At 41.4% G+C, this 12,500-nt stretch overlaps 2 protein-coding genes across 2 annotated transcripts in view; both read left to right on the forward strand.

The window, feature by feature from the left end:
* Positions 1–9,801, forward strand: part of LOC115539909 (pre-B-cell leukemia transcription factor 1) — a 13,613-nt gene extending 3,812 nt beyond the window's left edge. The window contains exons 3-8 of the mRNA XM_030350788.1: positions 3,772–4,016; positions 4,456–4,646; positions 5,369–5,504; positions 6,082–6,238; positions 8,089–8,179; positions 8,655–9,801. Of these exons, the coding sequence (XP_030206648.1) occupies positions 3,772–4,016; positions 4,456–4,646; positions 5,369–5,504; positions 6,082–6,238; positions 8,089–8,132 (773 nt within the window). The 3' untranslated portion in view covers positions 8,133–8,179; positions 8,655–9,801. The remainder of the gene's footprint in view (positions 1–3,771; positions 4,017–4,455; positions 4,647–5,368; positions 5,505–6,081; positions 6,239–8,088; positions 8,180–8,654) is intronic.
* A 1,348-nt stretch (positions 9,802–11,149) lies between these two features.
* Positions 11,150–12,500, forward strand: part of sid4 (secreted immunoglobulin domain 4) — an 8,075-nt gene continuing 6,724 nt past the window's right edge. Inside the window, exon 1 of the mRNA XM_030350784.1 lies at positions 11,150–11,345. Coding sequence (XP_030206644.1) covers positions 11,297–11,345 — 49 coding nt within the window. The 5' untranslated portion in view covers positions 11,150–11,296. The remainder of the gene's footprint in view (positions 11,346–12,500) is intronic.

Raw genomic sequence — 12,500 nt, forward strand, 5'->3', positions numbered from 1 at the left:
TGGATGAGTTTGAACGGGAGGCTGTAATGTTTTTTTTTTTCATGGATTGTCAGACAGTTGATAAGCTCCAGAACCTGCGTGCTGGCGGTCTTCCCCCTCTCATAGTCCTCCTCGCTGGGGAACCATTGTCGCACGCTGCCCCTGTGACTGCCTAAACTCGGGTGGGCCATGTTGTATATCTGCTAACTCTACCACTCACACAGAGAGAGAGAGAGAGAGAGAGAGAGAGAGAACATTCTCTCTCTCAGTCTGTTCCCTCTCTATAATGCTCTCTCTTACACTCTCCTCTCTCCCTCCCCCATCCGTTTTCCTCTCGCTCTCTCTTTATCACTCTTCTCTCTGTCACTCGCTGTCACCCTTTCTCGCCCAGACACACTCCTTTTCTCTCGGACTCTCTCTTTCTCATTTCGTCATTGTCTCTCTTTCACTCTCTCTCTTTGTCATTCTGAGCACCACCCCCCCCCCCCTCTCTCTCTCTCTTGCTCTCTGTCCCATCACACTAGAATGACTGACGCTGTTCAGTCAACGGATAAACATCTTTATTTTGTGCTTCCTCTGTCTTTATTTATTCATATGTAGCTTACAAGTCTACACAGACACCTATCAAGGCGCACACACACACATAAGCGCACACACACATGCAGAGGAAGGGTGTGATGTTGTTTTTCTGTGTATGTGTGCACACTGCTCTATACAGAGGGGGCGTTTTGGGAGGCTGGCCTGTGATCCAGACTAATTATCACTTAATTACAATTAATGGGACTGGACTACCCTAAAACATTTGCAATATTTTCCCGCTCCATCTCTCAGCCTCTGTTCGCTCTCAGTTTCAAGGCGAAACAATCACCACAACATGGTGGTCATGCATTGACACTTATGAGATCCTCTTTCCTCTGAGCTCATGTCTGCCACGGGCCTACCAGGCCAGTGCAACTTGGGAGAGGGCAATGGATGATTGCAAAGATGAAATTGTAAATAACTTCCGAAACGAGCTCAATTACTATCCAAACACCCCTATGTTTATATCAAACAATTTGTAAATATTTAACTTCGCGTTCATTTTTCATTCAATTCCACCTCCTATCTGCACTAATAATAGATCTTATCTCAGGTCTTGGACCCAAAACATACTGTAACTCTCAAAATAATTTGTTACTTTGGTGAGATTCAATGGCATTGAGATATCTCTCCGAAATTAGCTCAGCATTGTGTTTTGTGTCTTGGACGTTCAGACGTGTAGAATTCTCTGTTGAATAGATGAGAGGAGAATGTTTGGAAATAGAAGATGCTGAGGGGTGGGAAATGAAATAGGAAAAAAACCTGACGTTGGAAAGCATGAAAGGATTTAATAACAGGAAAGAGAGCGGGGAAGGAGAGGAGAGGATGGGGAGCTTTCTATTTCTAAACTATACACTGTCCTAATCCACTCCACCGGCTTCTTCTCGATCCTCCTAGTAGCCAGGTTTTATGCACACACATGCAGACACAATTACACCCACACAAGCACACACATCCAGACACACTCACAAACACACACACCCACACAAACAAACACACATACTCACGTTGGCCCAACACACAGTGACAACATCTTCACAACTGAAGCATGAAAGTGCATGCACCCATTGGTGCACACACTGTTTTCACTCCACAACAAAAGGGTTCAGACTACAAGCAGCAACTAGACCGGGAATCACACCTCGTCCATCTCCACCGTGTCATCGACGGATTACCTTGCCTACATCGTGCTTAATGGATTATTGGGTAATCGGGAGAATAAAGTAATCTGGTTAGCCTGCTGCATTAATATTTACCATGGTGTCAGAGCTTCTGTTGGGGGTGTGTCTGTAAACCTGGCTGGAGGTGGGGGGTAGGTCAGTGACGGCTGGGGGTCGGGGGTCATAGAGATGGGGGTTGGGGATGACTAGAGGTTCCGATCTTTGAATGCAGTTTCATCTGTGTGTGTGTGTGTGTGTGTGTGTGTGTGTGTGTGTGTGTGTGTGTGTGTGTGTGTGTGTGTGTGTGTGTGTGTGTGTGTGTGTGTGTGTGTGTGTGTGTGTGTGAGTGAGTGTGCTCTGTGGCCTGGCGGTTAGCCAGCTGCGGAGGCTGTCATAGCCCTCGTTGTGGGATTATGAATGTGTGAGAAGATCCCTGCAACTACACAGTAATTGCCACCTAATTTGCATAACTGTGCAAATTAATGACCTCTCAAATGAGCATTCATTTTTCACAGGGTCTTTAGTAGCTCCTTAAGAGCCCCTGTTAATTAAAGGCTGTGTGCCTGTCTGTGCATCCAACAGTGTGTGTGTGTGTGTGTGCGTGCGTGCGTGCGTGCGTGCGTGTGTGTGTGTGTGTGTGTGTGTGTGTGTGTGTGTGTGTGTGTGTGTGTGTGTGTGTGTGTGTGTGTGTGTGTGTGTGTGTTTGGGAGGGGTGTTTGTGTTTGTGTATTTTTTTCTTTGCTTGCAGGATGCCGGGCAGAGCCGGCATCACCACCATAGCAACAGCTAGTGTTTTTTTTGTTGTTGTTCTATTCATTCTCTTCTTCTTTCCCTTCCCTCACTCTGTCTCTCTTTGTCTCCCCTCGCTCTGTCTCTTCGTCTGCCACTGTAGATCACAATGTGCGACTGTGTTGCAGCCATCACTGGACACACGCGCACACACACACACACACACACACACACACACACACACACACACACACACACACACACACACACACACACACACACACACAGAATAACACGTAGTAAATTGACTTGATCTGAGGCAAACACAAACAGAGCCAGTGTTTCCTACGTCACGCGAGGTCTGCGTTAACAGCTGCATCGCTTTGTGTTTAGCAGACGCTTTCTAAAGGGTCGTGAGAGCGGCCAATAATACGTCGCTTGTTACAGGTGAATGAAAATAGTGAAGCGGATTTCTGTTTTTTTTTTTTTTTTTTTTTTTGGCAGGCTTAATTATACATGTCACGCAGGCTGTTGGAGATCTGTAATGATCACATCAATTATCCCAAGCTTCTTGTTGCATTACGTTAATGCCGTAGCATTATAGGGTCGTATATGCAACCGGTGTCCATTGTCACATGTCGTCTAGGAATAGCTTGAGCTGAACCCAGTGTCTGGGTCGCTGGAGATTAGAAGCGGTTTCGCAGCCTGCTGCGTGTCATGTCAATAATGCCAAAGGAGCCTTTGTTGCTATTGTTTTGAAATGCAGTGGGACTTTTTTTGTATTTATTTTTTAAAGGACATTCCAATGTGAGACTCTTTAAGGCAATGTTTCTCACTCGCATAGACCAAGGGAACAATCACAATTAGTAGTGCGGTGACAGTGGTTATGCCCGGTAAGAGGCTGCACTCTGCTGGTTGTTGAAGGAACTGCAGAAAGAATAACTAAATGGCACCACGCGTACACAACGATTCGGTATGCTGTGGCAAACAATCATCACAAACACGCTTCCTCTATGAAGAAGTCACATTGTGTGACAAAAAGCTTTAAATTTAATGTTTGGGTTAAAATGACATTTTTTAAAACTTGAAATATAAACGTTTCTTCTTGATTCTAACGCCTGTATTCCAGAGTATTAATTATAATAATACTGAATAACTCTTCATCTGGGAGAAGCGTCCAGTCTCAAATTCATTATTTCAAAGAGTCACTCTGTGGCATGTAGTTGCAGAACATCTCATCACATCGACGATGTAACGTAGTAAGTTAACTACGTCAACTCAAAGACAACATGCTAACACCCTGTTTCCTCTCCCGCCACCACAGTCCTCAGTATTCGAGGGATCCAGGACGAGGACCCCCCCGACCCGCAGATCATGAGGTTGGACAACATGCTGCTCGCCGAAGGCGTGTCCGGCCCGGAGAAGGGCGCGGCTTCGGCTGCGGCCGCTGCTGTCGCCGCGGCGGCCGGCGGCTCTCCCAATGAAGGCAGCATAGAGCACTCAGACTACAGGGCCAAGCTGGCCCAGATACGACAGATCTTCCACTCTGAGTTGGAGAAATACGAACAGGTAGGAAGGAGAACTACGCAAAAAAAAATATGGTTATTGTGGTTATTTCTAAAACCACTTTTGTTGGTTTGAGCATTATGGTTATGATTATTATTATTTGTATTATTGTTTGTATGATTATAAGTGGATTAGATATATTATTAATATTAGGAAACAGATAAACCACCCAAAGTTCATCAAACACCATCATCACACATCGCCTCCTGAATTGAATCAGTAATATGTTTATCACTGATTCGTTGTTTATTTGTTCTAAAACTTTCTTTGTTTGTTATGATCGATCATTACGGTAATAATTATTATGATGATTATTATTATGTGTGTTACTGTTGTTTATCATCATCACCGTCCCCATCCACATCGTCATCATCAGCATCACCCTTGTCTTTACCCTCCCGGGCCGGCTAACCCTCTCCCCGTCCCTCCCCCCTGGCTCCAGGCCTGCAGCGAGTTCACCAACCACGTGATGAACCTGCTGCGGGAGCAGTCGCGCACGCGGCCCATCTCGCCCAAGGAGATCGAGCGCATGGTGGGCATCATCCACCGCAAGTTCAGCTCCATCCAGATGCAGCTGAAGCAGAGCACCTGCGAGGCCGTCATGATCCTGCGCTCCCGCTTCCTGGACGCCAGGTCAGTGGTTGTTGTTGTTCTTCTTTCTGACTAAAGGACTCCTATTTCATTATTTTTATTGGTGGTTTATTTGAATAGGGCAAGATACAAAAACAGATACAGCTGTGAAACAGTCATCCGATGTTTGCAGCATAGGGTTTCTAGCCAAAGCTTATTTATGACATTTGTCCCTAGTGGGGCTTTTGGTTTAGAATAATAATTCAGATGAACATTATTAAAAAGTAAGAAAATGGAAATTAAATTAAGTAGAAAAATAAAGAGGATAAAAGAAGACATACAGAGAGCACATTATAAAATAGTATGCGGGCATGATTGTTGCTGAATAAAGCCACAATTTTGTGTTGTACCACTCAGTGTGTTGATGATTGGCCATCGCAATAAGCGACCATATAATGACTTCCATCCAGCTGTATGATGGTTTTAGTGTGGGTCAACTAACCTACCAGCCTATCCAGTGGACTTTACCAAACTGGTCGGCCGATCAGTCCATCATACATATGGGTGGACCCTCCCATGTGTGAGGTCACTATCAGGCAGGTTTTGAAAATGGCTTGTAATGACTAATTGACATCACACCTGGTAGTTACTAGGGGACTTTAAAGTTTCGCTTTTTGTCATTTGATGCATGTTTATGCACCCTCATGGACCAGGTTAACGACACAGTGGTTCCGTACAATGTTGTGTTCTTTCTGCATTGATACGAGCCGTGTGTTTCCCCCCAGACGGAAGCGACGGAACTTCAACAAGCAGGCGACGGAGGTGCTGAACGAGTACTTCTACTCCCACCTGGCTAACCCCTACCCCAGCGAGGAGGCCAAGGAGGAGCTGGCTAAGAAGTGTGCTATAACCGTCTCTCAGGTCAGGGTTCAAGCAGCTCAAACACTCATACCACTCACAGTCAGCCACGCTTCAAAACAGTCTTTACAGCTATTGTTTCTACATGATGTAGGGCTTTGCAATTAATCTGATATTGGTCGTGAATTCGATTTTCTGGTCATACGATCTCAAACTAATGTAATTGAGTTGAAACTCGTTTTTTACGGTATATTTGCTTAAGTCATTAAATGTTTTATAGAAATTTCAAAAAGGAACATTTTAACATTTTCTATTTGAATAGTATATTTTTCCGTTCAGTTTCAGTTTAAGTACTCAGTTACTAATCGTGTTTTCAAACTCAAAAATAATCGTTAGAATAATCGTGATTTCAATAATGAATAAAATAATTCCCATAATCTAGCAGTCCTAACATTATGCGCAGTCGTGTTTCTAGTACATGATACACAATAGAGTTAACAAGGACAAAATAACCAAATCTAGAGTCAGTTCCAATGGTAGTTAAATCTTAAAAGGTTGGCCAAATCCAAAAGTATCTAAATGCTTTAAAGGTCTCTCCTCATGCGTTTCTCTTCCGTCTCTACATCCTCTCTCCGTCTAGGTGTCCAATTGGTTTGGGAATAAAAGAATTCGGTACAAGAAGAACATTGGTAAATTCCAAGAGGAGGCTAACCTTTACGCCATGAAGACGGCCGTGGACGCAGCCAGTGTTTCCTCGCAGGCCAGCCAAGCCAATTCCCCCGGCACGCCAAACTCAGGTACACGCTGACAAATGCACGCATGAACTCATAAGGAAAACCTCATGAGTTTAAGTTTTCATAACTAAAGACACCTTTATTGTAAGGGCAAATCACTCCATTTATTCACTACTCCCAGATTCAGCTGATCGGGGTCTTTGGCTAATGCTCGTCGTACTGATTCCCTGGTAGCCTAGCAAAGGAAAATATTATTCTTCATTTTTTGTTTTCTTTAGACAACAGTTTAGTTTCAGTTTGCTGTTTAACTAATGGCCGGCCTCACTTTTTCAAAACAATCTCCGGTCTATTCTGGTGAAGCTCTGCGGATATGCCTGGAGAATGTAGATTGCTTGATAATGTACCTTTATCTGCTCCTGGTTCTACTAGAGAGAGTTTTTGGAATTTGTCTGACAAAGTGCGACATGTGGTGCTTGACTCACAGGAAGCTGTTCAGTGGTCTCTATATGAAAATGTTCAACTGTGAGGCTGTTCATTGTAAAATCCCCACCTAGCCCCATTGAAAAGGGAACTGTTGCTAACTCTGTTAAGATCTTGGGTGTTAACTGGCTCTTTGGTGTAACAGAACCATATAGCTTGCCTGTGTTTACATGTGATGTGTGTGCATAGTTTAATGTAGCATTCTTTCATACTTATTAGGGTTCTTAGTGTCTGTAATATTAAGCCAGGCTGTAGATAGTGTGGGCATGTGTGTGTGTGTGTGTGTGTCTGTGCTTGTGTTGTCGTATGTGTATATGTAATGCATGTGTATGTAATGTGTGTATGTGCGTGGATTTTATTTGTGTTTCATAATGCGTGTTTTTTTATGTGTGTACACGTAATATCTGTTTATGATGTGTGTGTATTTAATGTGTGTGTTTATAATGTGTGTATGGCATGTGTGTTTATAATGTGTGTGTATGTAATGTGTGTGTTTATAATGTGTGTGTATGTCATGTGTGTTCAGAATGTGTGTGTATGTTATGTTTGTGTTTATAATGTGTGTGTATGTAATTTGTTTGTTTATAATGTGTGTGCATGTCATGTGTGTTTATAATGTGTGTGTATGTAATGTTTGTGTTTATAATGTGTGTAATGTGTGTGTTTATAATGTGTGTGTATGCAATTTGTGTATTTATAATGTGTGTGTATGTAATTTGTGTCTTTATAATGTGTGTTTATGTAATGTTTGTGTTTATAATGTGTGTGTATGTAATTTGTGTGTTTATAATGTGTGTTTATGTAATGTTTGTTTATAATGTGTGTTTTTATAATTTGTGTGTTTATAATGTGTGTGTGTTTATAATGTGTGTTTATGTAATGTTTGTTTATAATGTGTGTGTTTATAATTTGTGAGTTTATAGTGTGTGTGTGTTTATAATGTGTGTGTTTGTAATGTGTGTTTATAATGTGTGTGTTTATAATGTGTATGTAATGTGTGTTTATGCAATGTTTGTGTTTATAATGTGTGTGTATGTAATTTGTGTGTTTATAATGTGTGTTTATGTAATGTTGTTTATAATGTGTGTGTGTTTATAATTTGTGTGTTTATAATGTGTGTGTATTTAATTTGTGTGTTTATAATTTGTGTTTATGTAATGTTTGTTTATAATGTGTGTGCATGTAATTTGTGTGTTTATAATGTGTGTTTATGTAATGTTTGTTTATAATGTGTGTGTATGTAATTTGTTTGTTTATAATATGTGTGTATGTAATTTGTGTGTTTATAATGTGTGTGCATGTAATGTGTGTGTGTGTAATGTTTGTTTATAATGTGTGTATGTGTAATGTATGTGTTTATAATGTGTGTGTGTGTGTGTGTGATGTATGTGTTTATAATGTGTGTGTGTGTGTGTGTGTGTGTGTGTACACAGGAGGATACCCGGCCCCGTGTTACACTCCTGATGGGAGGTTATGAGGACCTGCGTGGAGAATCCCCCCCCCCCCCCCCATCACTGTCTGCATGTGAGTAACCATGGCAAGTAACCATGGCAACCCGTAACACATTACTGTGCTGATTAAGTTGTTTCTGGAGTAGGCTGCAGAAATGCTTTCACTTTTGAAACCAGGAAGCTTTGTTGTCCAAATGACACAACAGGATTTACTTTGTGACAAACCTACACGTGTGGAAAAAGTTTTTTGAGTGTAGCGGAAGTGGCATTAAAATAACCAACTGTGAAAGAAGGAACAATGACTGTAAATAAACTACTGATTAACTATTTAATAATTGGTTTACCTTGTGGAAAACTTGACGATTTGAGATGTGGAAGTGAAGTAGCAAGCTGAAAAAGAACCTGCTCTAAGAACCCTCTCTCCCTGTCTCCATCTCTCTCTCTCTCCCTCTCTCTCTCTCTCTCTCTCTCTCTCTCTCTCTCTCTCTCTCTCTCTCTCTCTCTCTCTCTCTCTCTCTCTCTGTGTTTGTCTCCATCTGCTATGCCAGGGTGAAGAGGGTCTGCCGGACAGCACTGATACCTTCTCTGTCTCTAGCGCCCCCTGGAGCCTTGGCAGTGGCCACCCATGACACCTCAAACTAGGGCCATGTCCACTCCACACACCAGATAAAAGTCAAAACACACATTTTGCTCTCTGTGTTGGCCTTCCACCCACAGTAAACGTGCTTTTTCCACCAATCGAAAACTGAGCTTTTTTGAAAAAAACAAACAAAGATCTCCAAAAAGGACGACAGATTAACAATGGTCTGGAGCTGTATGGACGAGCAACACGGTATACTTGTGATCCAGGACAATAAAGGCCATATTCCGGTTGGCTGCAGTGTTAGCGCATGACAGATGGAAGGTAAGCGAAGGTGGAGACGCCAGTACGGGCAGAAAACGTTTGGCACAGGATCTGCTTTTCTTTCTGTAATTATCCGCCGTAGTGTGGACATGGCCTAAGACCCCAGCCCTCCCAGTTCCCTCCCCCCCCCCCAACCGCCGTCAAAGGCTACCCTGGGGTGCGGCTCAAACTAACAATCCCAGAGAAGCACGCCCACTCGGAGCCGAACCTCAAGCCGAAGAACTAAGAACTAGGAAAAATCTACAAATGAACTTCTAACATTTTACGTTTCTTTGTTGTTGTTGTTGTTTTTATTTTTTATTTTTAATGCTGACACCATGACCAGAACCACAGCCGTTTTATTTGTTTACATAACTTAGAAATTTGTGTTTCGGACAAGGCTCTTGTTTTGTTTTTTTTATAAACACCTGTCATGTTTGTATCTTGTTTAAAACAAAAAAAGTTAATACGATAAATCTAGTCACTGTAGAGAGGCTTTTTTTAAATACCGTTTCACGATGGGACATCTGCTTGTTTATGGCCTGGAGCCAGAAGTGGACTCATTATGATATTTTAAAGAACAAGGAAAAAAAGGTTTAACAAAAAAAATGGAAAAAAAAGAAAAGAAATGTAATTGTCTTTCATGCATGTAGTCCTTTTTAGATGTTTAGCAATGATTGTATTTTTCTTTTCTCTTTAACTTTTTAAAAAAATTGTTGCTACAGAGAGAAAAGAAATGTATAGCTACAACAAAACCGAAATGGCAAAAAATAACCAAAAATGAATAAACACATTGTATGTCAATTATTTCAGTACTGTTTTGTGTGTGTTTTTTTTTAATGAAATACACAAGTAAAACCATCAAACTTGTGTAATTCACTTTGAGAATTAGTGGTTGTGGTTAATGATAGCAGATTAAATTTGATTTAGAGAACTAGCTTGCGACCAGTTTCTACTGCCCTTTAAAGTAGTCTAAAGGCTTTAGTGTTTTCCAGTCGGACAGTAACAGACAGCAGTAAAAAAAATGTATGTTTAGAAAAGGTGGGAATGTATGCAGGAGTGAAGAGGAACAGTGTTTGTATAAGTTGTAGGGTAAGAGCTGCATAAACACTTCTGCTTTACTGTAGGTCAGCCAGTAATGATGTTGTCCAGCTGGCCACTTTTCCTTTAAGCCGGTTTAGATGACGAGAAAAACAAAAGTATTCAACCCTTGAATTAACGTTCAGGAAAGTATCATAAGGCCCAGACGTACAAGTCAACATCTCTGGAGCTGTGCTTACACAATGTCTCTTGCTTACTCAAACCCTAGACCTACTGGAAGTGGGTATTTTCATCAATAGTCTTTTTGAAGTGTTCGTGAAATGGCTATTTTTTAATCCTTAGACCAGATATAGGTTTAGGAGGTAAAGAGACAGTTGGCTAAGTATCCATATTCATCATGATAATTAGTAATAAGTATGTGCTGTGATGCTAATTTTTTTTCAACGTTTGAATGTAAAGACAATTTTTTTTTCTTGATTCAGAAATTGATTATTTTCCTTGTGCATCACATTAATTTGTTCCCAACTGTCTCTAGACAATATCTTATTGTATTAACCTATTTATCTAAATTCCTTTTAAAAAGGCTCTGTATTTGCTATGTGCCAAAGGACCGTCTAACAGTGTGTTTGATTGCTCGGCGTATTAGGCTACAGCTTCCAACGGTTCATTGGCAGACTAGCAAGCCTGCTATGTTCTCCACCCTTGACCAAAACCCAAACACTGACAAGGGTTTGAAAAAAGAACAGCCAGGATCGCTACTCAAACAACTGTTGTCATGTTAGCCCCATTGCAATACTCAGAAAGTCGGCCACAGCAGGGGGCATAGTTTGAGGTCCTTGAAACGAGTTGATTGTGTTAGACTCTGAACACGACGCTTCACCGTTCTGCAGTGCTAAAAAGATGGAACAAAGCGTGGGGTCGTGCAACCTTCACATGCGCTGTTGTTCTCATCTTCTGCTCAGTCAGTATCTTGTGAATTGATCTTGTGAAGTTCTCCTTATAATTGCATTACCCTCTACTCTCAGTTAAGCGTGGAAACACGCACAAAACAAAACAAGCACTCGTCTATGTGAAGTCTTTCTCCCATGTCCCTTTAGGTTGATGTTGGATCAAAGTAAACAGCATTTCGGGGGTAAAGTTCGACCCCGGCGGAGCTGGGAGGGTAGAAAGCGGTAGACATGGAGAGAGAGAGAGAGAGAGAGAGAGGTAGATAAAGAAATAACGAGGCATACACTGTAGAGGCAGAGGGGTTACTGTCAGGCGATCATGGATACCTCTACAGCTGCAGCGATCCTGATTTCTCTGGTTCTCTCAGGTAATCCGTTGAACTTGGGGATGACAGCAGACTCCAGGCACATTTCAAGTGAATCGCAAGTTGATAAGGTTGAATTATTGTTGAGTCACTGATATGACACATTGCCCCAACATGCCCCATGCTGGGGCATGTTGGGGGTAAATTGAGCAATCTGAGGGTAAATTTACCAATTTACTCTTTCAAGTTGAATGCATTTTCTTTTCCCAATAGTCTTATATATATATTTGCTTAAGGTAAGTTTAAACAATATAAAACTTGTATGTATTTTTGCCACTTCTCTGATGGATTTTCAGTGGCTGCTCTCTTCATCTCCTTACTCTCTCTTTCTTGGCATGATAGCTTTTCTATAATGTTTAAAATATGACAAAACCAAATCAGTTGTGTAATACTGTACTACATTGAAACACCACTTTATACTTTAGAGACTTAACTTAATTTCAGTGCATCTTGGTGGGGTTCATTGAAGGACTGGCTCCACTTACCCCACAGCATGTGTCTCACTTTGCCCCACAGTCACAATTTTGGACAAAAACTGCCTAGTTCAACAATTCAGGCTAATCTTTAGCTGAATTATTATGCAAATCACCAACATGTATGGCATATATTTTTACGCGCTGATAAATTTGCTTTGACATAGCAGTCATTATAACTGATATGTTAAAAACGAACAGTACTTTGACAAGCAACAAGTCAGTTCATTGAGAAAAAAACATACTTGCAACTTTACCATGTGCTTCTCTCCATCACAGCCAGATATACATTATGGATGCTTCCTGAATTGATGTTCAAGTAACAACAAATGTGTACAGTTGCCTTAATACAGGGGGTGGGTCTACTTACATACTGGCTCATCTTCACTCTCTCCAATTGTATTTTTTTATTGATTTTGCTTAATTACAGGTTTACATTTGAAAAGCGTTTCAGAAAACAACTAATAGTTAATATGCAACCAGCACCCCCTTCACTTTTACGCTCTCATCTAAGCAAAACCGCTCTAATCAATCTGTGTATTTGTCCTCTTTATTTACTCTGTGGCGATTCGCGTTTGCACATGCAGCATGGACCCGAGTAAAGGTTCTCTCTCTCTCTCTCTCTCTCTCTCTCTCTCTCTCTCTCTCTCTCTCTCTCTCTCTCTCTCTCTCTCTCTCTCTCTCT

This window comes from Gadus morhua, chromosome 3 (assembly GCF_902167405.1).
Source record: "Gadus morhua chromosome 3, gadMor3.0, whole genome shotgun sequence".
In the NCBI taxonomy this organism is placed as follows: domain Eukaryota; kingdom Metazoa; phylum Chordata; class Actinopteri; order Gadiformes; family Gadidae; genus Gadus; species Gadus morhua.